Source organism: Musa acuminata, chromosome BXJ2-8 (assembly GCF_036884655.1).
Source record: "Musa acuminata AAA Group cultivar baxijiao chromosome BXJ2-8, Cavendish_Baxijiao_AAA, whole genome shotgun sequence".
In the NCBI taxonomy this organism is placed as follows: Eukaryota; Viridiplantae; Streptophyta; class Magnoliopsida; order Zingiberales; family Musaceae; genus Musa; species Musa acuminata.
The window spans coordinates 42,001,932-42,022,729 of NC_088345.1; the positions used below are offsets into that span (position 1 = coordinate 42,001,932).

General features: G+C 47.8%; 1 protein-coding gene and 19 non-coding genes across 20 annotated transcripts; all 20 read right to left on the reverse strand.

Moving 5' to 3' along the window:
• Nucleotides 1-44: 44 nt before the first annotated feature.
• Nucleotides 45-163, reverse strand: LOC135621497 (5S ribosomal RNA). The gene has a single exon (XR_010490661.1). It is a non-coding gene; the product is annotated as a 5S ribosomal RNA (ribosomal RNA).
• A 424-nt stretch (nucleotides 164-587) lies between these two features.
• On the reverse strand, nucleotides 588-706 carry LOC135621559 (5S ribosomal RNA). The gene has a single exon (XR_010490723.1). It is a non-coding gene; the product is annotated as a 5S ribosomal RNA (ribosomal RNA).
• A 6,110-nt stretch (nucleotides 707-6,816) lies between these two features.
• LOC135619486 (uncharacterized) lies at nucleotides 6,817-10,906 on the reverse strand. The gene is made up of 2 exons (XM_065121544.1): nucleotides 9,102-10,906; nucleotides 6,817-7,119 (listed from the first exon to the last, which is right to left on the reverse strand). Exon 1 carries the CDS (start codon nucleotides 10,337-10,339, stop codon nucleotides 9,269-9,271), a length of 1,071 nt encoding a protein of 356 aa, XP_064977616.1. The 5' UTR covers nucleotides 10,340-10,906; the 3' UTR covers nucleotides 6,817-7,119; nucleotides 9,102-9,268.
• A 392-nt stretch (nucleotides 10,907-11,298) lies between these two features.
• On the reverse strand, nucleotides 11,299-11,417 carry LOC135621498 (5S ribosomal RNA). Its single transcript, XR_010490662.1, has one exon. It is a non-coding gene; the product is annotated as a 5S ribosomal RNA (ribosomal RNA).
• Nucleotides 11,418-11,865: 448 nt separating this feature from the next.
• Nucleotides 11,866-11,984, reverse strand: LOC135621500 (5S ribosomal RNA). Its single transcript, XR_010490664.1, has one exon. It is a non-coding gene; the product is annotated as a 5S ribosomal RNA (ribosomal RNA).
• A 448-nt stretch (nucleotides 11,985-12,432) lies between these two features.
• Nucleotides 12,433-12,551, reverse strand: LOC135621501 (5S ribosomal RNA). The gene has a single exon (XR_010490665.1). It is a non-coding gene; the product is annotated as a 5S ribosomal RNA (ribosomal RNA).
• Nucleotides 12,552-12,975: 424 nt separating this feature from the next.
• LOC135621560 (5S ribosomal RNA) lies at nucleotides 12,976-13,094 on the reverse strand. Its single transcript, XR_010490724.1, has one exon. It is a non-coding gene; the product is annotated as a 5S ribosomal RNA (ribosomal RNA).
• A 448-nt stretch (nucleotides 13,095-13,542) lies between these two features.
• Nucleotides 13,543-13,661, reverse strand: LOC135621502 (5S ribosomal RNA). The gene has a single exon (XR_010490666.1). It is a non-coding gene; the product is annotated as a 5S ribosomal RNA (ribosomal RNA).
• A 424-nt stretch (nucleotides 13,662-14,085) lies between these two features.
• On the reverse strand, nucleotides 14,086-14,204 carry LOC135621561 (5S ribosomal RNA). The gene has a single exon (XR_010490725.1). It is a non-coding gene; the product is annotated as a 5S ribosomal RNA (ribosomal RNA).
• A 448-nt stretch (nucleotides 14,205-14,652) lies between these two features.
• LOC135621503 (5S ribosomal RNA) lies at nucleotides 14,653-14,771 on the reverse strand. The gene has a single exon (XR_010490667.1). It is a non-coding gene; the product is annotated as a 5S ribosomal RNA (ribosomal RNA).
• A 448-nt stretch (nucleotides 14,772-15,219) lies between these two features.
• Nucleotides 15,220-15,338, reverse strand: LOC135620513 (5S ribosomal RNA). Its single transcript, XR_010489756.1, has one exon. It is a non-coding gene; the product is annotated as a 5S ribosomal RNA (ribosomal RNA).
• A 448-nt stretch (nucleotides 15,339-15,786) lies between these two features.
• LOC135621504 (5S ribosomal RNA) lies at nucleotides 15,787-15,905 on the reverse strand. The gene has a single exon (XR_010490668.1). It is a non-coding gene; the product is annotated as a 5S ribosomal RNA (ribosomal RNA).
• A 448-nt stretch (nucleotides 15,906-16,353) lies between these two features.
• On the reverse strand, nucleotides 16,354-16,472 carry LOC135621506 (5S ribosomal RNA). Its single transcript, XR_010490670.1, has one exon. It is a non-coding gene; the product is annotated as a 5S ribosomal RNA (ribosomal RNA).
• A 424-nt stretch (nucleotides 16,473-16,896) lies between these two features.
• On the reverse strand, nucleotides 16,897-17,015 carry LOC135620547 (5S ribosomal RNA). The gene has a single exon (XR_010489790.1). It is a non-coding gene; the product is annotated as a 5S ribosomal RNA (ribosomal RNA).
• A 448-nt stretch (nucleotides 17,016-17,463) lies between these two features.
• LOC135621507 (5S ribosomal RNA) lies at nucleotides 17,464-17,582 on the reverse strand. The gene has a single exon (XR_010490671.1). It is a non-coding gene; the product is annotated as a 5S ribosomal RNA (ribosomal RNA).
• A 448-nt stretch (nucleotides 17,583-18,030) lies between these two features.
• On the reverse strand, nucleotides 18,031-18,149 carry LOC135621508 (5S ribosomal RNA). Its single transcript, XR_010490672.1, has one exon. It is a non-coding gene; the product is annotated as a 5S ribosomal RNA (ribosomal RNA).
• A 424-nt stretch (nucleotides 18,150-18,573) lies between these two features.
• On the reverse strand, nucleotides 18,574-18,692 carry LOC135621562 (5S ribosomal RNA). Its single transcript, XR_010490726.1, has one exon. It is a non-coding gene; the product is annotated as a 5S ribosomal RNA (ribosomal RNA).
• Nucleotides 18,693-19,140: 448 nt separating this feature from the next.
• LOC135621509 (5S ribosomal RNA) lies at nucleotides 19,141-19,259 on the reverse strand. Its single transcript, XR_010490673.1, has one exon. It is a non-coding gene; the product is annotated as a 5S ribosomal RNA (ribosomal RNA).
• Nucleotides 19,260-19,707: 448 nt separating this feature from the next.
• Nucleotides 19,708-19,826, reverse strand: LOC135621510 (5S ribosomal RNA). The gene has a single exon (XR_010490674.1). It is a non-coding gene; the product is annotated as a 5S ribosomal RNA (ribosomal RNA).
• A 448-nt stretch (nucleotides 19,827-20,274) lies between these two features.
• Nucleotides 20,275-20,393, reverse strand: LOC135621512 (5S ribosomal RNA). Its single transcript, XR_010490676.1, has one exon. It is a non-coding gene; the product is annotated as a 5S ribosomal RNA (ribosomal RNA).
• Between the last annotated feature and the right edge of the window lie 405 nt (nucleotides 20,394-20,798).

Here is a 20,798-nt window from a genome sequence, read left to right on the forward strand (position 1 = left end):
ATAATGCTGGAAAAATTGAAAAGCTTAAAAGAGGGGCGCAAAAAGGAGTGCAACACGAGGACTTCCCAGGGGGTCACCCATCCTAGTACTACTCTCGCCCAAGCACGCTTAACTTCGGAGTTCTGATGGGATCCGGTGCTTTAGTGCTGGTATGATCGCACTCGTTTTGTGTGCGTCGTCCCTCGCCTTTGTACTCTCGAACGATCTCGGAATCGCCATTGTCGGATCTCTCCGATGCCCACGAGGCCGACCGCGTACCGGACACGGCAAGCGCGCGCCGAAACCATCGGGACTTTCTCGAACGAACTCGGAATCGCTATTGCGGCCCCATTCCGGAAAGCTCTCTCCGAGCCCCACGAGACTGACTGCGTAGCGGTCACGGCAAATTCCGAGGCCCAAAACCATCGCCTCGGAGGCCGACGGGAGAGGTTTTGGCCGCTCGGGGCGCAAAAACGAGTGCAACAGGGGGTCACCCATCCTAGAACCACTGTATGTTTATGAAGAAATTTTTAGATGATGATTTCATTATTCTCCTGCTATATGTTAATGACATATTTATTAACACGAGGACTTTTGGGGCGCAAAAAGGAGTGCAACACGAGGACTTCCCAAGGGGTCACCCATCCTAGTACTACTCTCGCCCAAGCACGCTTAACTTCGGAGTTCTGATGGGATCCGGTGCTTTAGTGCTGGTATGATCGCACTCGTTTTGTGTGCGTCGTCCCTCGCCTTTGTACTCTCGAACGATCTCGGAATCGCTGTCACGCCCCTCAAAATATCCATGATTTTTAAAATTTTCGTCACAGGCCAATCCAGGATCCAAACTAACGTTTGAGGACACTGAAAACATTCTATTCATATTCACATCCATAAAACCTGTGCAGTTTATAATCATATATCACATCACTCGATAATTCACATTTATGGCAACCCAAGCCAACTTGACAAACATGAACAACATTTATAAATCCACAAGCTAAATAAATTATACAATCAGAACTCCAACTATTCACCACAAGTTCATATCACCATAAATTAGACTTAACATTCTGAAATTCCAAATAAGAGAGATCTCCTAACACTTTGACACAGTATATCCATTTCGGTTCATCGACAACATTTCATTACATACAAGACATACTTATACAACAATATCGTAATAACCAACCAGACTTGCCCATTATTCTGAATAGCTATCCACTGCCTCAGCCCAAATCAAACATCTCGAAGAGTGACAAGCTGACCTGAAAGATTTATATAACAACGGAGTGAGCCAAAAACGGCTCAGCAAGTGACAAAGCATATTTAGAACAAAAGGAACGGTTTCAAACGAGTAAGGTATCATAATGCAAGGCAGAATACAAGAATTCTCAAGGATACCATCTCAATAGATACCAAATCATACGTATCATGTCATTCAAAACATATTTGATCCATAACGAATGGGGCATAGAGTAATTGGAACATATCAATGGCAGATAGGACATTTCAGAACATATCAGTTCATAGCATATGGAGCACAGAGTAATTGGAACATATCAATGGCAGATAGGACATTTCAGAACATATCAGTTCATAGCAAATGGAGCACAGAGTAATTGGAGCATATCAATGGCATATGAAATGTTCCGGAGCATATCAACGGCATATGGAACATTTCGAAGCATATCATCAGTGAATGAAGCATTTCAGAGCATATCGAAAACAAATATCGTACAGAAGCTCAAACGTCGTCTTTGACGTTGCAAACATATCAATCTTATCCAAAGCATGTACAGAATCACATAACCAAAGCTCTGGATATCATATCAAACATACAGAAGGTGTAGTGGGATCTCAGTCAGCAATATCCCACAAAGCGGGACCCCACAAAGCGGGCAAATAAGCGCATACCAGAATATCCCACAAAGCGGGACCCCACAAAGCGGGCAAATAAGCGCATACCAGAATATCCCACAAAGCGGGACCCCACAAAGCGGGCAAATCAGCGCATACCTTTTACCATTTCTGGCAAAGGTCCAGACAATCCCACACACCAGAGTACAAAAGGACAGTTTCAACAATAAGTAGCATATATCGGAAGCACACGCGGAACAACAAACGTACATGTGCCTTTACGAGTCAATCCGAAGTAAGCAATAATCTTTCACAAGTATATTCAGATTTGAAGGGAATTGAAAGCAAGGGCACATATGGAATCCAAGCAATCACAAATAACTCAATTCAATAAGAAGATTTGATGAATTCAATGTCCAAAGGAATGAAACTGGAATAGGCACATATCGAAAGCAAATGCGGAACAATAGGATATACATGTGCCTATATGAGTCAATACGATATAGCATAAACGTTACACAACAGTTTTCAAGAATGCAATAATTTTAAGGACAAGAGTATACAAGAACTCAAAGCAGTAATATAAAGCTCAATTGAATAAGAAGGCTAAAGGATATCAATTTCCAAAGGAATGAAACCAGAATATGAGAAATCGACCAAAGCTCGATTTCTGGCAGAATACAGAAGGCACATTGAACAAATGATTCAAACTATCAATCGTGCTCCAATTTACTCAGAAATAATCATTGGATAATATTTTCAGATAAGACAGGCTTCATATGAATTGAACTGTCCAACAGAGAGAGTTACAAATAATTTGGTAAGCAAGAGTCATAGAACAAAATCTCTGTTGGCAGAATTCATAATGTCAGATTCAACAGATAACTGGGCAGGTGTTTGGATTTCAGATCTTTCAATCCATATATCAAAGAAAGGTCTACAAGTCTAGTTTCCAATGAAATCAGTTTTGAACAAATCAGAGTTACCACAAAGACTTATAGGCAGCTCGGTATCAAAAGGTCAGAATCTCAAAAGTTGCACAGATTCGAATCGTTACGTTTAAACAGGAGATATAACAAATGCAAGGCTAGAACAATTCAAAGTTCCTCATATTCAAAGCAAATGTAGAGATAAAAATGACAGTGAGGAAGATCAGGATACTTGCAATAAGACATATAAGAGCAATTATAGGAAAAACGATCAGGGAACTTGCAATAAGGCATATCATAGCAATTATAGGAGAAACGAACAGGGAACTTGCAATAAGGCATATCATAGCAATTATAGGAGAAACGAACAGGGAACTTGCAATAAGGCATATCATAGCAATTATAGGAGAAACGAACAGGGAACTTGCAATAAAAAGGATCGAAACAAGTGGGAAACTTGCCTTTCAAAGATTTCGATCCGAAGATCCAAGGAAGGTGCCAGCCCAAATCCTTCTACTTTTCCTCCGTGTCCTCTCTCTGTTTCGTTTTGTGCTCCCGTTTTCTTCCTTTCTTCGCAACTACATCACGTGTCGAACATCGAGGCACAGTCACCTGCTCTCTCTTACTCTCATTCCTTCTTTTTTTCTTTCCCAAACGCAGCTGCCACAGCCGCCGCCGCTGCCACAATCGCAGCCACGACCGCAACTGCGGTCACAACCACAGCCCCCTTCCACTGCACTATTTCCTTCTTCCCTTCTCTTGTTCCTACTCTTTCTCTTTCCCAAAAGCAGCTACTGCAGCCACCACCGCTGCCGCAGCTACCGCAGCCAACGTTGCAGCCGCAGCCGGAGTCGCAGCCACGGCCGCAGCCACCACACTCGCAGCCTCTTCTTCCTCCCCTGCTCATCTTCCTCTCCTTCTTCTCTTCCAACTGCAGCTGCCATCGCCGCAGCTGCCACCCCTTCTCCTCTTCCTCTCTTCTTCCTCTCCTTCCCTTTCTCTTCTTCTTCCTTTCCTTCTCTTCTTTCCCAGCCACAGCTGCAGCTGCCATCACCGCAGCCGCAGCCCCTTCTCCTCTTCCTCTCTTCTTCCTCTCCTTCCCTTTCTCTTCTTCTTCCTTTCCTTTTTCTCTTTCCCTGCCACAGCTGCAGCTGCCATCGCCGCAGCCGCAGCCCCTTCTCCTCTTCCTCTCTTCTTCCTCTCCTTCCCTTTCTCTCTTCTTCCTTTCCTTTTTCTCTTCCTCTTTCCCTGCCATAGCTGCAGCTGCCACAACCGCAGCCGCAGCTACTTCTTTCCCTTCTCCTCTTCCTTCTCCTTCCTTTCTTCTTCTTCTCTCCCCGCTGCAACTGCTGCAGTCGCGGCCGCAGCCACGGCCGCAACCTCTCCCTCCTCCCCTGCTCATCTTCCTCTTCTTCTTCTCTTCCAGCTGCAGCTGCCATCGCCGCAGCTGCAGCCCCTTCTTCCCCGGCGTCACACACACCCTCTCCTCTGTTTCCTCTGCAGGAAACAGAGGTATCACACCTCTTTCTCTTCCTCTTCTTCTTCTTCTCCTCTTCCCCTCTTCCCTTTTCCTCCCCAAGGCCACACATCTCCTCGCTGCAGCCTTGCCGCAGCTATCTTCTTCTTCTTCTTCTTCTTCTTCTTCTTCTTCCCTTTTCATCCTCAACGCCCCACACATCCTCTCCTCTGTTTCCACCTGCGGAAAACAGAGGTGCTGCAGCCCTGGCTGCTGCAGCTGCCTCTCTTTTCCCTCTTCTTCTCCTTCTCTTCTTCTCCTCTTCCCTTTTCCTCCCCAAAGCCACACACCTCCTCGCTGCAGCCTTGCCGCAGCTATCCTCCTCTCTTCTTCTTCTTCTTCTTCTTCTTCTTCTTCTCTTCTCCCTCTTCTTCCTCTCTTCTTCTCCCCACGCCCCACAGCTCCTCGCTGCAGCCCTCGCTGCAGCCACCTCCTCTTCTTCTTCTTCTTCTTCTTCTTCTTCTTCTCTTCTCCCTCTTCTTCCTCTCTTCTTCTACCACTCTCCTTCTTCTCCTCACGCCCCACCGCTCTCTCTGTTTCTGGAAGAAACAGAGTGCGTGGGAGGCGGTGGGATAATACCGAATTTTCGGTTTTCCCTTTTTTTTTTCTTTTTTTTTTGCAACTTAGCAGTTTAGTCCTTGTAATTTCTATATTTACATATAGGTCCTCCAATTTACATATAAATCTTTATTAATAATTTTTAAAAGCGAGGGATATTACACTCTCCCCCCCTTAAAAGAAAATTTAGTCCTCTAAATTGATCATAGCGAAAAGATGAGGATTATGATATCTTTATTTACTCCTCCTACTCTTAAATAGTTTCATCAATACAATACAATTACATAATTATCCACGAGTGACCGAAATATTCTCCTCATTGATCCTCAATAGACGGTAACCCGACCTTCAATCAATTTCTAAAAATACTTGCGTACCCTGTAATTAATCGAGCAAGTCGTTACTTCAGAAAATACTCGTTTTTGATGGTCACCTAATTCAACTGTCTATAATCATTACAAAGCCTCAATGTTCCATACATTTCTTTTAACTAACACCGGAGCACCCCATGACGAAATATTAAGCCAAATAAAATCCTCATTTAACAATCCTTGTAGTTGCTTTTCCAATTTCACTTACTCAAATGATATCTTTCTGTAGAGAGGCTTAGATTTTAGGATTGTCCCAAGGACCAAATCAAAAGCAAAATCACATTTGGAGGTAATCCAAACAAGTCATCCTGGGATACATTAGGCAAGGAGATAAATAATGTCCAATACTCTCAAAATAAAAGATCGGCTGATCAAATATGCAAAAAGTGATCATTTGTTATATACCAATCCATACTGGTATGTTAGGAAGATAGCCAATCCATACCAAGTATAATATCAAAACTCCAAATCTCTAGGAGAACTAAATCAGCATAAATTCAAGTTCTCCAATAAGAATCAGACAAGAGGACCAGATTCAACTTCGTTATCAAAGAATCTCCAATGATCGTATTTACTTATAGCACATAATGTAGTGGTCTAGGTTGAATACCCAAGTGATAAGCAAAATATTATGAATCAAATCGTAGATTGGACCCATGGTCGAACAAATATTTGCATTCTTTCATAAACATGCATAATACCTTTGACCACTAATTCAGAAGTTTCAGAATCATATTCAGTGATAGCATACACTCTTACATGGGCTGATGATTTAGGAGGCAGTGACTCTTTCTTCTTGTTCAAAGGGCAAACTTTTATTTTATGATCCAACTTTCTACAAGCAAAATAGACTCCAATCACCCGAAAACACAAACTTGTTTCATAATTTAACTTGTAATTCACACATGATTAAGTCTTTGGTGGTGACTTTCCTTTTCAAATCCAAATGTCTTGACCCTCTTGTCATTACTTTCTGATTCATTTCCAATCATATTCTTATTGGTAAACTTGTCCTTATCATTCTTGTCACTGATCTCCAAAAATTCTTTTCATTGTTGCCAATAATAATCAGCCTCTACTTCCAATATAAGGTGGCAAAAGAAATCTTTTGATCATCAAAACAATTTTGTACATCAAATATCTTCTCTGTTTGCATCATTCATTTTTCTACCACCAATGAAATTAGGTCCACCATGCTTCCGCTGCGCCACTCTGATTCAATATCCCCGATTACCCCTTTCATCCCACTTAATTAATCAGAAACAATGAAATAGGAGGACCAAATGTCCTCATCATCCCAGATTCCTAAAATACATCAAAGAAAATTTCCACCAATCACTATAGTTCATTAGACCTCAATATATTTTGCACGTCAACATATCAAATATTTCAGTAATCCTCAAACAATGCTCTGATACCACCTCTGTCACGCCCCTCAAAATATCCATGATTTTTAAAATTTTCGTCACAGGCCAATCCAGGATCCAAACTAACGTTTGAGGACACTGAAAACATTCTATTCATATTCACATCCATAAAACCTGTGCAGTTTATAATCATATATCACATCACTCGATAATTCACATTTATGGCAACCCAAGCCAACTTGACAAACATGAACAACATTTATAAATCCACAAGCTAAATAAATTATACAATCAGAACTCCAACTATTCACCACAAGTTCATATCACCATAAATTAGACTTAACATTCTGAAATTCCAAATAAGAGAGATCTCCTAACACTTTGACACAGTATATCCATTTCGGTTCATCGACAACATTTCATTACATACAAGACATACTTATACAACAATATCGTAATAACCAACCAGACTTGCCCATTATTCTGAATAGCTATCCACTGCCTCAGCCCAAATCAAACATCTCGAAGAGTGACAAGCTGACCTGAAAGATTTATATAACAACGGAGTGAGCCAAAAACGGCTCAGCAAGTGACAAAGCATATTTAGAACAAAAGGAACGGTTTCAAACGAGTAAGGTATCATAATGCAAGGCAGAATACAAGAATTCTCAAGGATACCATCTCAATAGATACCAAATCATACGTATCATGTCATTCAAAACATATTTGATCCATAACGAATGGGGCATAGAGTAATTGGAACATATCAATGGCAGATAGGACATTTCAGAACATATCAGTTCATAGCATATGGAGCACAGAGTAATTGGAACATATCAATGGCAGATAGGACATTTCAGAACATATCAGTTCATAGCAAATGGAGCACAGAGTAATTGGAGCATATCAATGGCATATGAAATGTTCCGGAGCATATCAACGGCATATGGAACATTTCGAAGCATATCATCAGTGAATGAAGCATTTCAGAGCATATCGAAAACAAATATCGTACAGAAGCTCAAACGTCGTCTTTGACGTTGCAAACATATCAATCTTATCCAAAGCATGTACAGAATCACATAACCAAAGCTCTGGATATCATATCAAACATACAGAAGGTGTAGTGGGATCTCAGTCAGCAATATCCCACAAAGCGGGACCCCACAAAGCGGGCAAATAAGCGCATACCAGAATATCCCACAAAGCGGGACCCCACAAAGCGGGCAAATAAGCGCATACCAGAATATCCCACAAAGCGGGACCCCACAAAGCGGGCAAATCAGCGCATACCTTTTACCATTTCTGGCAAAGGTCCAGACAATCCCACACACCAGAGTACAAAAGGACAGTTTCAACAATAAGTAGCATATATCGGAAGCACACGCGGAACAACAAACGTACATGTGCCTTTACGAGTCAATCCGAAGTAAGCAATAATCTTTCACAAGTATATTCAGATTTGAAGGGAATTGAAAGCAAGGGCACATATGGAATCCAAGCAATCACAAATAACTCAATTCAATAAGAAGATTTGATGAATTCAATGTCCAAAGGAATGAAACTGGAATAGGCACATATCGAAAGCAAATGCGGAACAATAGGATATACATGTGCCTATATGAGTCAATACGATATAGCATAAACGTTACACAACAGTTTTCAAGAATGCAATAATTTTAAGGACAAGAGTATACAAGAACTCAAAGCAGTAATATAAAGCTCAATTGAATAAGAAGGCTAAAGGATATCAATTTCCAAAGGAATGAAACCAGAATATGAGAAATCGACCAAAGCTCGATTTCTGGCAGAATACAGAAGGCACATTGAACAAATGATTCAAACTATCAATCGTGCTCCAATTTACTCAGAAATAATCATTGGATAATATTTTCAGATAAGACAGGCTTCATATGAATTGAACTGTCCAACAGAGAGAGTTACAAATAATTTGGTAAGCAAGAGTCATAGAACAAAATCTCTGTTGGCAGAATTCATAATGTCAGATTCAACAGATAACTGGGCAGGTGTTTGGATTTCAGATCTTTCAATCCATATATCAAAGAAAGGTCTACAAGTCTAGTTTCCAATGAAATCAGTTTTGAACAAATCAGAGTTACCACAAAGACTTATAGGCAGCTCGGTATCAAAAGGTCAGAATCTCAAAAGTTGCACAGATTCGAATCGTTACGTTTAAACAGGAGATATAACAAATGCAAGGCTAGAACAATTCAAAGTTCCTCATATTCAAAGCAAATGTAGAGATAAAAATGACAGTGAGGAAGATCAGGATACTTGCAATAAGACATATAAGAGCAATTATAGGAAAAACGATCAGGGAACTTGCAATAAGGCATATCATAGCAATTATAGGAGAAACGAACAGGGAACTTGCAATAAGGCATATCATAGCAATTATAGGAGAAACGAACAGGGAACTTGCAATAAGGCATATCATAGCAATTATAGGAGAAACGAACAGGGAACTTGCAATAAAAAGGATCGAAACAAGTGGGAAACTTGCCTTTCAAAGATTTCGATCCGAAGATCCAAGGAAGGTGCCAGCCCAAATCCTTCTACTTTTCCTCCGTGTCCTCTCTCTGTTTCGTTTTGTGCTCCCGTTTTCTTCCTTTCTTCGCAACTACATCACGTGTCGAACATCGAGGCACAGTCACCTGCTCTCTCTTACTCTCATTCCTTCTTTTTTTCTTTCCCAAACGCAGCTGCCACAGCCGCCGCCGCTGCCACAATCGCAGCCACGACCGCAACTGCGGTCACAACCACAGCCCCCTTCCACTGCACTATTTCCTTCTTCCCTTCTCTTGTTCCTACTCTTTCTCTTTCCCAAAAGCAGCTACTGCAGCTACTGCAGCCACCACCGCTGCCGCAGCTACCGCAGCCAACGTTGCAGCCGCAGCCGGAGTCGCAGCCACGGCCGCAGCCACCACACTCGCAGCCTCTTCTTCCTCCCCTGCTCATCTTCCTCTCCTTCTTCTCTTCCAACTGCAGCTGCCATCGCCGCAGCTGCCACCCCTTCTCCTCTTCCTCTCTTCTTCCTCTCCTTCCCTTTCTCTTCTTCTTCCTTTCCTTCTCTTCTTTCCCAGCCACAGCTGCAGCTGCCATCACCGCAGCCGCAGCCCCTTCTCCTCTTCCTCTCTTCTTCCTCTCCTTCCCTTTCTCTTCTTCTTCCTTTCCTTTTTCTCTTTCCCTGCCACAGCTGCAGCTGCCATCGCCGCAGCCGCAGCCCCTTCTCCTCTTCCTCTCTTCTTCCTCTCCTTCCCTTTCTCTCTTCTTCCTTTCCTTTTTCTCTTCCTCTTTCCCTGCCATAGCTGCAGCTGCCACAACCGCAGCCGCAGCTACTTCTTTCCCTTCTCCTCTTCCTTCTCCTTCCTTTCTTCTTCTTCTCTCCCCGCTGCAACTGCTGCAGTCGCGGCCGCAGCCACGGCCGCAACCTCTCCCTCCTCCCCTGCTCATCTTCCTCTTCTTCTTCTCTTCCAGCTGCAGCTGCCATCGCCGCAGCTGCAGCCCCTTCTTCCCCGGCGTCACACACACCCTCTCCTCTGTTTCCTCTGCAGGAAACAGAGGTATCACACCTCTTTCTCTTCCTCTTCTTCTTCTTCTCCTCTTCCCCTCTTCCCTTTTCCTCCCCAAGGCCACACATCTCCTCGCTGCAGCCTTGCCGCAGCTATCTTCTTCTTCTTCTTCTTCTTCTTCTTCTTCTTCTTCTTCTTCTTCCCTTTTCATCCTCAACGCCCCACACATCCTCTCCTCTGTTTCCACCTGCGGAAAACAGAGGTGCTGCAGCCCTGGCTGCTGCAGCTGCCTCTCTTTTCCCTCTTCTTCTCCTTCTCTTCTTCTCCTCTTCCCTTTTCCTCCCCAAAGCCACACACCTCCTCGCTGCAGCCTTGCCGCAGCTATCCTCCTCTCTTCTTCTTCTTCTTCTTCTTCTTCTTCTTCTCTTCTCCCTCTTCTTCCTCTCTTCTTCTCCCCACGCCCCACAGCTCCTCGCTGCAGCCCTCGCTGCAGCCACCTCCTCTTCTTCTTCTTCTTCTTCTTCTTCTTCTTCTCTTCTCCCTCTTCTTCCTCTCTTCTTCTACCACTCTCCTTCTTCTCCTCACGCCCCACCGCTCTCTCTGTTTCTGGAAGAAACAGAGTGCGTGGGAGGCGGTGGGATAATACCGAATTTTCGGTTTTCCCTTTTTTTTTTCTTTTTTTTTTGCAACTTAGCAGTTTAGTCCTTGTAATTTCTATATTTACATATAGGTCCTCCAATTTACATATAAATCTTTATTAATAATTTTTAAAAGCGAGGGATATTACAATCGCCATTGTCGGATCTCTCCGATGCCCACGAGGCCGACCGCGTACCGGACACGGCAAGCGCGCGCCGAAACCATCGGGACTTTCTCGAACGAACTCGGAATCGCTATTGCGGCCCCATTCCGGAAAGCTCTCTCCGAGCCCCACGAGACTGACAGCGTAGCGGTCACGGCAAATTCCGAGGCCCAAAACCATCGCCTCGGAGGCCGACGGGAGAGGTTTTGGCCGCTCGGGGCGCAAAAACGAGTGCAACAGGGGGTCACCCATCCTAGAACCACTGTATGTTTATGAAGAAATTTTTAGATGATGATTTCATTATTCTCCTGCTATATGTTAATGACATATTTATTGTTGGCCATAATGCTGGAAAAATTGAAAAGCTTAAAAGAGGGGCGCAAAAAGGAGTGCAACACGAGGACTTCCCAGGGGGTCACCCATCCTAGTACTACTCTCGCCCAAGCACGCTTAACTTCGGAGTTCTGATGGGATCCGGTGCTTTAGTGCTGGTATGATCGCACTCGTTTTGTGTGCGTCGTCCCTCGCCTTTGTACTCTCGAACGATCTCGGAATCGCCATTGTCGGATCTCTCCGATGCCCACGAGGCCGACCGCGTACCGGACACGGCAAGCGCGCGCCGAAACCATCGGGACTTTCTCGAACGAACTCGGAATCGCTATTGCGGCCCCATTCCGGAAAGCTCTCTCCGAGCCCCACGAGACTGACTGCGTAGCGGTCACGGCAAATTCCGAGGCCCAAAACCATCGCCTCGGAGGCCGACGGGAGAGGTTTTGGCCGCTCGGGGCGCAAAAACGAGTGCAACAGGGGGTCACCCATCCTAGAACCACTGTATGTTTATGAAGAAATTTTTAGATGATGATTTCATTATTCTCCTGCTATATGTTAATGACATATTTATTGTTGGCCATAATGCTGGAAAAATTGAAAAGCTTAAAAGAGGGGCGCAAAAAGGAGTGCAACACGAGGACTTCCCAGGGGGTCACCCATCCTAGTACTACTCTCGCCCAAGCACGCTTAACTTCGGAGTTCTGATGGGATCCGGTGCTTTAGTGCTGGTATGATCGCACTCGTTTTGTGTGCGTCGTCCCTCGCCTTTGTACTCTCGAACGATCTCGGAATCGCCATTGTCGGATCTCTCCGATGCCCACGAGGCCGACCGCGTACCGGACACGGCAAGCGCGCGCCGAAACCATCGGGACTTTCTCGAACGAACTCGGAATCGCTATTGCGGCCCCATTCCGGAAAGCTCTCTCCGAGCCCCACGAGACTGACTGCGTAGCGGTCACGGCAAATTCCGAGGCCCAAAACCATCGCCTCGGAGGCCGACGGGAGAGGTTTTGGCCGCTCGGGGCGCAAAAACGAGTGCAACAGGGGGTCACCCATCCTAGAACCACTGTATGTTTATGAAGAAATTTTTAGATGATGATTTCATTATTCTCCTGCTATATGTTAATGACATATTTATTGTTGGCCATAATGCTGGAAAAATTGAAAAGCTTAAAAGAGGGGCGCAAAAAGGAGTGCAACACGAGGACTTCCCAGGGGGTCACCCATCCTAGTACTACTCTCGCCCAAGCACGCTTAACTTCGGAGTTCTGATGGGATCCGGTGCTTTAGTGCTGGTATGATCGCACTCGTTTTGTGTGCGTCGTCCCTCGCCTTTGTACTCTCGAACGATCTCGGAATCGCCATTGTCGGATCTCTCCGATGCCCACGAGGCCGACCGCGTACCGGACACGGCAAGCGCGCGCCGAAACCATCGGGACTTTCTCGAACGAACTCGGAATCGCTATTGCGGCCCCATTCCGGAAAGCTCTCTCCGAGCCCCACGAGACTGACTGCGTAGCGGTCACGGCAAATTCCGAGGCCCAAAACCATCGCCTCGGAGGCCGACGGGAGAGGTTTTGGCCGCTCGGGGCGCAAAAACGAGTGCAACAGGGGGTCACCCATCCTAGAACCACTGTATGTTTATGAAGAAATTTTTAGATGATGATTTCATTATTCTCCTGCTATATGTTAATGACATATTTATTAACACGAGGACTTTTGGGGCGCAAAAAGGAGTGCAACACGAGGACTTCCCAAGGGGTCACCCATCCTAGTACTACTCTCGCCCAAGCACGCTTAACTTCGGAGTTCTGATGGGATCCGGTGCTTTAGTGCTGGTATGATCGCACTCGTTTTGTGTGCGTCGTCCCTCGCCTTTGTACTCTCGAACGATCTCGGAATCGCCATTGTCGGATCTCTCCGATGCCCACGAGGCCGACCGCGTACCGGACACGGCAAGCGCGCGCCGAAACCATCGGGACTTTCTCGAACGAACTCGGAATCGCTATTGCGGCCCCATTCCGGAAAGCTCTCTCCGAGCCCCACGAGACTGACTGCGTAGCGGTCACGGCAAATTCCGAGGCCCAAAACCATCGCCTCGGAGGCCGACGGGAGAGGTTTTGGCCGCTCGGGGCGCAAAAACGAGTGCAACAGGGGGTCACCCATCCTAGAACCACTGTATGTTTATGAAGAAATTTTTAGATGATGATTTCATTATTCTCCTGCTATATGTTAATGACATATTTATTGTTGGCCATAATGCTGGAAAAATTGAAAAGCTTAAAAGAGGGGCGCAAAAAGGAGTGCAACACGAGGACTTCCCAGGGGGTCACCCATCCTAGTACTACTCTCGCCCAAGCACGCTTAACTTCGGAGTTCTGATGGGATCCGGTGCTTTAGTGCTGGTATGATCGCACTCGTTTTGTGTGCGTCGTCCCTCGCCTTTGTACTCTCGAACGATCTCGGAATCGCCATTGTCGGATCTCTCCGATGCCCACGAGGCCGACCGCGTACCGGACACGGCAAGCGCGCGCCGAAACCATCGGGACTTTCTCGAACGAACTCGGAATCGCTATTGCGGCCCCATTCCGGAAAGCTCTCTCCGAGCCCCACGAGACTGACTGCGTAGCGGTCACGGCAAATTCCGAGGCCCAAAACCATCGCCTCGGAGGCCGACGGGAGAGGTTTTGGCCGCTCGGGGCGCAAAAACGAGTGCAACAGGGGGTCACCCATCCTAGAACCACTGTATGTTTATGAAGAAATTTTTAGATGATGATTTCATTATTCTCCTGCTATATGTTAATGACATATTTATTAACACGAGGACTTTTGGGGCGCAAAAAGGAGTGCAACACGAGGACTTCCCAAGGGGTCACCCATCCTAGTACTACTCTCGCCCAAGCACGCTTAACTTCGGAGTTCTGATGGGATCCGGTGCTTTAGTGCTGGTATGATCGCACTCGTTTTGTGTGCGTCGTCCCTCGCCTTTGTACTCTCGAACGATCTCGGAATCGCCATTGTCGGATCTCTCCGATGCCCACGAGGCCGACCGCGTACCGGACACGGCAAGCGCGCGCCGAAACCATCGGGACTTTCTCGAACGAACTCGGAATCGCTATTGCGGCCCCATTCCGGAAAGCTCTCTCCGAGCCCCACGAGACTGACTGCGTAGCGGTCACGGCAAATTCCGAGGCCCAAAACCATCGCCTCGGAGGCCGACGGGAGAGGTTTTGGCCGCTCGGGGCGCAAAAACGAGTGCAACAGGGGGTCACCCATCCTAGAACCACTGTATGTTTATGAAGAAATTTTTAGATGATGATTTCATTATTCTCCTGCTATATGTTAATGACATATTTATTGTTGGCCATAATGCTGGAAAAATTGAAAAGCTTAAAAGAGGGGCGCAAAAAGGAGTGCAACACGAGGACTTCCCAGGGGGTCACCCATCCTAGTACTACTCTCGCCCAAGCACGCTTAACTTCGGAGTTCTGATGGGATCCGGTGCTTTAGTGCTGGTATGATCGCACTCGTTTTGTGTGCGTCGTCCCTCGCCTTTGTACTCTCGAACGATCTCGGAATCGCCATTGTCGGATCTCTCCGATGCCCACGAGGCCGACCGCGTACCGGACACGGCAAGCGCGCGCCGAAACCATCGGGACTTTCTCGAACGAACTCGGAATCGCTATTGCGGCCCCATTCCGGAAAGCTCTCTCCGAGCCCCACGAGACTGACTGCGTAGCGGTCACGGCAAATTCCGAGGCCCAAAACCATCGCCTCGGAGGCCGACGGGAGAGGTTTTGGCCGCTCGGGGCGCAAAAACGAGTGCAACAGGGGGTCACCCATCCTAGAACCACTGTATGTTTATGAAGAAATTTTTAGATGATGATTTCATTATTCTCCTGCTATATGTTAATGACATATTTATTGTTGGCCATAATGCTGGAAAAATTGAAAAGCTTAAAAGAGGGGCGCAAAAAGGAGTGCAACACGAGGACTTCCCAGGGGGTCACCCATCCTAGTACTACTCTCACCCAAGCACACTTAACTTCGGAGTTCTGATGGGATCCGGTGCTTTAGTGCTGGTATGATCGCACTCGTTTTGTTTGCGTCGTCCCTCGCCTTTGTACTCTCGAACGATCTCGGAATCGCCATTGTCGGATCTCTCCGATGCCCACGAGGCCGACCGCGTACCGGACACGGCAAGCGCGCGCCGAAACCATCGGGACTTTCTCGAACGAACTCGGAATCGCTATTGCGGCCCCATTCCGGAAAGCTCTCTCCGAGCCCCACGAGACTGACTGCGTAGCGGTCACGGCAAATTCCGAGGCCCAAAACCATCGCCTCGGAGGCCGACGGGAGAGGTTTTGGCCGCTCGGGGCGCAAAAACGAGTGCAACAGGGGGTCACCCATCCTAGAACCACTGTATGTTTATGAAGAAATTTTTAGATGATGATTTCATTATTCTCCTGCTATATGTTAATGACATATTTATTGTTGGCCATAATGCTGGAAAAATTGAAAAGCTTAAAAGAGGGGCGCAAAAAGGAGTGCAACACGAGGACTTCCCAGGGGGTCACCCATCCTAGTACTACTCTCGCCCAAGCACGCTTAACTTCGGAGTTCTGATGGGATCCGGTGCTTTAGTGCTGGTATGATCGCACTCGTTTTGTGTGCGTCGTCCCTCGCCTTTGTACTCTCGAACGATCTCGGAATCGCCATTGTCGGATCTCTCCGATGCCCACGAGGCCGACCGCGTACCGGACACGGCAAGCGCGCGCCGAAACCATCGGGACTTTCTCGAACGAACTCGGAATCGCTATTGCGGCCCCATTCCGGAAAGCTCTCTCCGAGCCCCACGAGACTGACTGCGTAGCGGTCACGGCAAATTCCGAGGCCCAAAACCATCGCCTCGGAGGCCGACGGGAGAGGTTTTGGCCGCTCGGGGCGCAAAAACGAGTGCAACAGGGGGTCACCCATCCTAGAACCACTGTATGTTTATGAAGAAATTTTTAGATGATGATTTCATTATTCTCCTGCTATATGTTAATGACATATTTATTGTTGGCCATAATGCTGGAAAAATTGAAAAGCTTAAAAGAGGGGCGCAAAAAGGAGTGCAACACGAGGACTTCCCAGGGGGTCACCCATCCTAGTACTACTCTCGCCCAAGCACGCTTAACTTCGGAGTTCTGATGGGATCCGGTGCTTTAGTGCTGGTATGATCGCACTCGTTTTGTGTGCGTCGTCCCTCGCCTTTGTACTCTCGAACGATCTCGGAATCGCCATTGTCGGATCTCTCCGATGCCCACGAGGCCGACCGCGTACCGGACACGGCAAGCGCGCGCCGAAACCATCGGGACTTTCTCGAACGAACTCGGAATCGCTATTGCGGCCCCATTCCGGAAAGCTCTCTCCGAGCCCCACGAGACTGACTGCGTAGCGGTCACGGCAAATTCCGAGGCCCAAAACCATCGCCTCGGAGGCCGACGGGAGAGGTTTTGGCCGCTCGGGGCGCAAAAACGAGTGCAACAGGGGGTCACCCATCCTAGAACCACTGTATGTTTATGAAGAAATTTTTAGATGATGATTTCATTGTTCTCCTGCTATATGTTAATGACATATTTATTAACACGAGGACTTTTGGGGCGCAAAAAGGAGTGCAACACGAGGACTTCCCAAGGGGTCACCCATCCTAGTACTACTCTCGCCCAAGCACGCTTAACTTCGGAGTTCTGATGGGATCCGGTGCTTTAGTGTTGGTATGATCGCACTCGTTTTGTGTGCGTCGTCCCTCGCCTTTGTACTCTCGAACGATCTCGGAATCGCCATTGTCGGATCTCTCCGATGCCCACGAGGCCGACCGCGTACCGGACACGGCAAGCGCGCGCCGAAACCATCGGGACTTTCTCGAACGAACTCGGAATCGCTATTGCGGCCCCATTCCGGAAAGCTCTCTCCGAGCCCCACGAGACTGACTGCGTAGCGGTCACGGCAAATTCCGAGGCCCAAAACCATCGCCTCGGAGGCCGACGGGAGAGGTTTTGGCCGCTCGGGGCGCAAAAACGAGTGCAACAGGGGGTCACCCATCCTAGAACCACTGTATGTTTATGAAGAAATTTTTAGATGATGATTTCATTATTCTCCTGCTATATGTTAATGACATATTTATTGTTGGCCATAATGCTGGAAAAATTGAAAAGCTTAAAAGAGGGGCGCAAAAAGGAGTGCAACACGAGGACTTCCCAGGGGGTCACCCATCCTAGTACTACTCTCGCCCAAGCACGCTTAACTTCGGAGTTCTGATGGGATCCGGTGCTTTAGTGCTGGTATGATCGCACTCGTTTTGTGTGCGTCGTCCCTCGCCTTTGTACTCTCGAACGATCTCGGAATCGCCATTGTCGGATCTCTCCGATGCCCACGAGGCCGACCGCGTACCGGACACGGCAAGCGCGCGCCGAAACCATCGGGACTTTCTCGAACGAACTCGGAATCGCTATTGCGGCCCCATTCCGGAAAGCTCTCTCCGAGCCCCACGAGACTGACTGCGTAGCGGTCACGGCAAATTCCGAGGCCCAAAACCATCGCCTCGGAGGCCGACGGGAGAGGTTTTGGCCGCTCGGGGCGCAAAAACGAGTGCAACAGGGGGTCACCCATCCTAGAACCACTGTATGTTTATGAAGAAATTTTTAGATGATGATTTCATTATTCTCCTGCTATATGTTAATGACATATTTATTGTTGGCCATAATGCTGGAAAAATTGAAAAGCTTAAAAGAGGGGCGCAAAAAGGAGTGCAACACGAGGACTTCCCAGGGGGTCACCCATCCTAGTACTACTCTCGCCCAAGCACGCTTAACTTCGGAGTTCTGATGGGATCCGGTGCTTTAGTGCTGGTATGATCGCACTCGTTTTGTGTGCGTCGTCCCTCGCCTTTGTACTCTCGAACGATCTCGGAATCGCCATTGTCGGATCTCTCCGATGCCCACGAGGCCGACCGCGTACCGGACACGGCAAGCGCGCGCCGAAACCATCGGGACTTTCTCGAACGAACTCGGAATCGCTATTGCGGCCCCATTCCGGAAAGCTCTCTCCGAGCCCCACGAGACTGACTGCGTAGCGGTCACGGCAAATTCCGAGGCCCAAAACCATCGCCTCGGAGGCCGACGGGAGAGGTTTTGGCCGCTCGGGGCGCAAAAACGAGTGCAACAGGGGGTCACCCATCCTAGAACCACTGTATGTTTATGAAGAAATTTTTAGATGATGATTTCATTATTCTCCTGCTATATGTTAATGACATATTTATTAACACGAGGACTTTTGGGGCGCAAAAAGGAGTGCAACACGAGGACTTCCCAAGGGGTCACCCATCCTAGTACTACTCTCGCCCAAGCACGCTTAACTTCGGAGTTCTGATGGGATCCGGTGCTTTAGTGCTGGTATGATCGCACTCGTTTTGTGTGCGTCGTCCCTCGCCTTTGTACTCTCGAACGATCTCGGAATCGCCATTGTCGGATCTCTCCGATGCCCACGAGGCCGACCGCGTACCGGACACGGCAAGCGCGCGCCGAAACCATCGGGACTTTCTCGAACGAACTCGGAATCGCTATTGCGGCCCCATTCCGGAAAGCTCTCTCCGAGCCCCACGAGACTGACAGCGTAGCGGTCACGGCAAATTCCGAGGCCCAAAACCATCGCCTCGGAGGCCGACGGGAGAGGTTTTGGCCGCTCGGGGCGCAAAAACGAGTGCAACAGGGGGTCACCCATCCTAGAACCACTGTATGTTTATGAAGAAATTTTTAGATGATGATTTCATTATTCTCCTGCTATATGTTAATGACATATTTATTGTTGGCCATAATGCTGGAAAAATTGAAAAGCTTAAAAGAGGGGCGCAAAAAGGAGTGCAACACGAGGACTTCCCAGGGGGTCACCCATCCTAGTACTACTCTCGCCCAAGCACGCTTAACTTCGGAGTTCTGATGGGATCCGGTGCTTTAGTGCTGGTATGATCGCACTCGTTTTGTGTGCGTCGTCCCTCGCCTTTGTACTCTCGAACGATCTCGGAATCGCCATTGTCGGATCTCTCCGATGCCCACGAGGCCGACCGCGTACCGGACACGGCAAGCGCGCGCCGAAACCATCGGGACTTTCTCGAACGAACTCGGAATCGCTATTGCGGCCCCATTCCGGAAAGCTCTCTCCGAGCCCCACGAGACTGACTGCGTAGCGGTCACGGCAAATTCCGAGGCCCAAAACCATCGCCTCGGAGGCCGACGGGAGAGGTTTTGGCCGCTCGGGGCGCAAAAACGAGTGCAACAGGGGGTCACCCATCCTAGAACCACTGTATGTTTATGAAGAAATTTTTAGATGATGATTTCATTATTCTCCTGCTATATGTTAATGACATATTTATTGTTGGCCATAATGCTGGAAAAATTGAAAAGCTTAAAAGAGGGGCGCAAAAAGGAGTGCAACACGAGGACTTCCCAGGGGGTCACCCATCCTAGTACTACTCTCGCCCAAGCACGCTTAACTTCGGAGTTCTGATGGGATCCGGTGCTTTAGTGCTGGTATGATCGCACTCGTTTTGTGTGCGTCGTCCCTCGCCTTTGTACTCTCGAACGATCTCGGAATCGCCATTGTCGGATCTCTCCGATGCCCACGAGGCCGACCGCGTACCGGACACGGCAAGCGCGCGCCGAAACCATCGGGACTTTCTCGAACGAACTCGGAATCGCTATTGCGGCCCCATTCCGGAAAGCTCTCTCCGAGCCCCACGAGACTGACTGCGTAGCGGTCACGGCAAATTCCGAGGCCCAAAACCATCGCCTCGGAGGCCGACGGGAGAGGTTTTGGCCGCTCGGGGCGCAAAAACGAGTGCAACAGGGGGTCACCCATCCTAGAACCACTGTATGTTTATGAAGAAATTTTTAGATGATGATTTCATTATTCTCCTGCTATATGTTAATGACATATTTATTGTTGGCCATAATGCTGGAAAAATTGAAAAGCTTAAAAGAGGGGCGCAAAAAGGAGTGCAACACGAGGACTTCCCAGGGGGTCACCCATCCTAGTACTACTCTCGCCCAAGCACGCTTAACTTCGGAGTTCTGATGGGATCCGGTGCTTTAGTGCTGGTATGATCGCACTCGTTTTGTGTGCGTCGTCCCTCGCCTTTGTACTCTCGAACGATCTCGGAATCGCCATTGTCGGATCTCTCCGATGCCCACGAGGCCGACCGCGTACCGGACACGGCAAGCGCGCGCCGAAACCATCGGGACTTTCTCGAACGAACTCGGAATCGCTATTGCGGCCCCATTCCGGAAAGCTCTCTCCGAGCCCCACGAGACTGACTGCGTAGCGGTCACGGCAAATTCCGAGGCCCAAAACCATCGCCTCGGAGGCCGACGGGAGAGGTTTTGGCCGCTCGGGGCGCAAAAACGAGTGCAACAGGGGGTCACCCATCCTAGAACCACTGTATGTTTATGAAGAAATTTTTAGATGATGATTTCATTATTCTCCTGCTATATGTTAATGACATATTTATTAACACGAG